Source organism: Pygoscelis adeliae, unplaced genomic scaffold (genome assembly GCF_000699105.1).
Source record: "Pygoscelis adeliae isolate BGI_AS28 unplaced genomic scaffold, ASM69910v1 Scaffold40, whole genome shotgun sequence".
NCBI classification, from domain to species: Eukaryota; Metazoa; Chordata; class Aves; order Sphenisciformes; family Spheniscidae; genus Pygoscelis; species Pygoscelis adeliae.
The window spans coordinates 33,397-35,638 of NW_008823953.1; the positions used below are offsets into that span (position 1 = coordinate 33,397).

Consider the following 2,242-nt stretch of genomic DNA (forward strand, 5'->3'; position numbering starts at 1 on the left):
AGGAGGAAGGATACAAGTAAGAAGTAATTGACCAGAGAAGACACGTGTCTGCAATGCCATGAGGAGTACCGCATGGTATGTTAACAAATAAGCAGTATGTTAACAAGTTCTCACAAGTACATGTTTTATAATTATTTTACTATTGTAAAAATGCTATGTCATCTTAAAAAATGGATTAGCAAAAGTAGCCACTTTGGCTCTGATGATTTATGACATTTTAATGTCATGTGTACTTTGACAGTATAACAACATCTGTAAGAGATGTGCCCAGCAAAGTGTTTATTCAGCTCAACTTGAAAACAACAGAATATAGAAATATTTACCACATGCTGTAGCTCAGGCCTGTTTTCTAATTCTTCGACGACTCTGTCAATCTGAAAGAAAACAAAGCCCAACAGATTAGCAAACCTGTGATGAACATCACATTTACGGGACTGAAAGAAGGATGGGTAATACAAGCAAGGATTGGACTGCCATGTCATGAACTTGTTATACTCACGGAAATTTTATCTTCATTATCCAAAAGCATGTCTACTGCTTTCTAAAGTAAAGAAAGAGAACCCAGTTAAGAAACAGGTACACGCATTTTCTCACACTCTATATAGTATTATGCTTGTTCACTGATGGGTATCAGATGCATATTGCAGACCTACTCTTTTCAGCAACAGTAATTCAGAGAGCAGTTTGCATAACATCAGCATTCCCCGACAGCACAGCATTACAGGAGAACACATCGTGTATTCTTCCAGAATACTTCTCCTAAGTTTTCACACTAATGGCAATCAATACTGTGCACTTATATTGCAGGTGAAGTATGCCCATCGAATCATGAGTCACAGAAGGAAACTGTCAAATAATGTAGAAATACTATTTGTCCCATTGCAAAAGGGAACTGCAGAGTGATGGCTGTATAGCAAACAGACGACTCAACTTGCCTTACAACTGGATTTCTCCAAACTATCTGCACACTGATACTGTAACATAAGCAGACAAGATCACGTAAGCAGAGTGGCCACCCGGATTCTGGTTCTGCTTCCTCTTAGAAGACCAAACTTTGCTTCACATTCAAAAAATGCAAAACCACAGATTCCTGTATGATTTACTCTATTTCATAAAAAAGAATTACACTTCCCCCCCCCCCCCCCCCCCCCGTAGTTTAGAATGGGCATACCAAAGATCATTATCTTTGGTACAGATGGCTCCATATTTTAGCTCCAGTGCTTAAACAACCACTGCACTGAAAGAGCAGATCTACTTGGTTTCCACCCAAGGATCATACCAAAAACTCATTTGCTGAGGTTTTATAGCCAGCTGGGAAGAAAGAAGATTGAATTCAGCACAAAACACATACTTCTTATCTTTGGAATTTAGGTTAATAACCTTGCAAACTTTCATAAGAAAAAAAAAAAATTCATGAGCACAGGTAGTGTTTTCCTCAATCCTCCCAGTCATGGGGGGGAAGACTTCAGAAGAAACAGGTGAACCCAGGATATCAATACCTGGCTCCAGGACTGGTGCCTCCGCAAAAATTTGGGTTTTTAAACCATGGAAGAGCCTTCGAGAGACAAGGTATGCTGGGGCCTGACGGGATCCACCTGTCCCGATGGGGAGAACATGTCTTTGGGCGTAAGCTGGCAGGACTGATCAAGAGAGCTTTAAACTAGAATTGATGGGGGAAGGGGATAGCAACAGGATCGCAGTAGGTAAGCCGAGGGTTGGCATGGCATCACCTGAGGGTGATAATGCCAGCAGGAACATTTACACTGCTGCTGGGAGCATGGAGGGCTCAGGAGCATATCTGAAATGCTTGTATACCAACACATGCAGTATGAGAAACAAACTGGAAGCATTGGTCACCTCCCAGAGCTATGGTATCATTGGTATTAGTGAGACTTGGTGGAATGAGTCCCACGACTGGAGTGCTGGGATGGAGGGCTACAGGCTCTTCAGGAGGGATAGGCAGGGCAGGCAAGGTGGAGGAGTTGCACTATACGTAAGGGAGAGGTTTGATTGTACAGCCCTTGCAGTTAGTGATGATGTGGATAAGAGCCTCTGGGTGAGGATTAGGGGGTTGGAAAACAAAGGAGATGTAGCAGGTGTCTACTACCGATCACCCAGCCAGGATGTAAGCACTGATGAGTTATTCTACAGGCAATTAGGAGAAATTTCTGGATCGTAGCCCTTGTCCTTATGGGAGACTTCAACTTTCTAGACATGAACTGGGAATATCATACTGCTGGGA

At 42.5% G+C, this 2,242-nt stretch overlaps 1 protein-coding gene across 1 annotated transcript in view; it reads right to left on the reverse strand.

The window, feature by feature from the left end:
- VPS41 (vacuolar protein sorting 41 homolog (S. cerevisiae)) overlaps positions 1-2,242 on the reverse strand; it is a 110,610-nt gene that overhangs the window by 20,458 nt on the left and 87,910 nt on the right. The window contains exons 19-20 of the mRNA XM_009321437.1: positions 500-541; positions 324-374 (exon numbers count right to left, since the gene is read on the reverse strand). Of these exons, the coding sequence (XP_009319712.1) occupies positions 324-374; positions 500-541 (93 nt within the window). The remainder of the gene's footprint in view (positions 1-323; positions 375-499; positions 542-2,242) is intronic.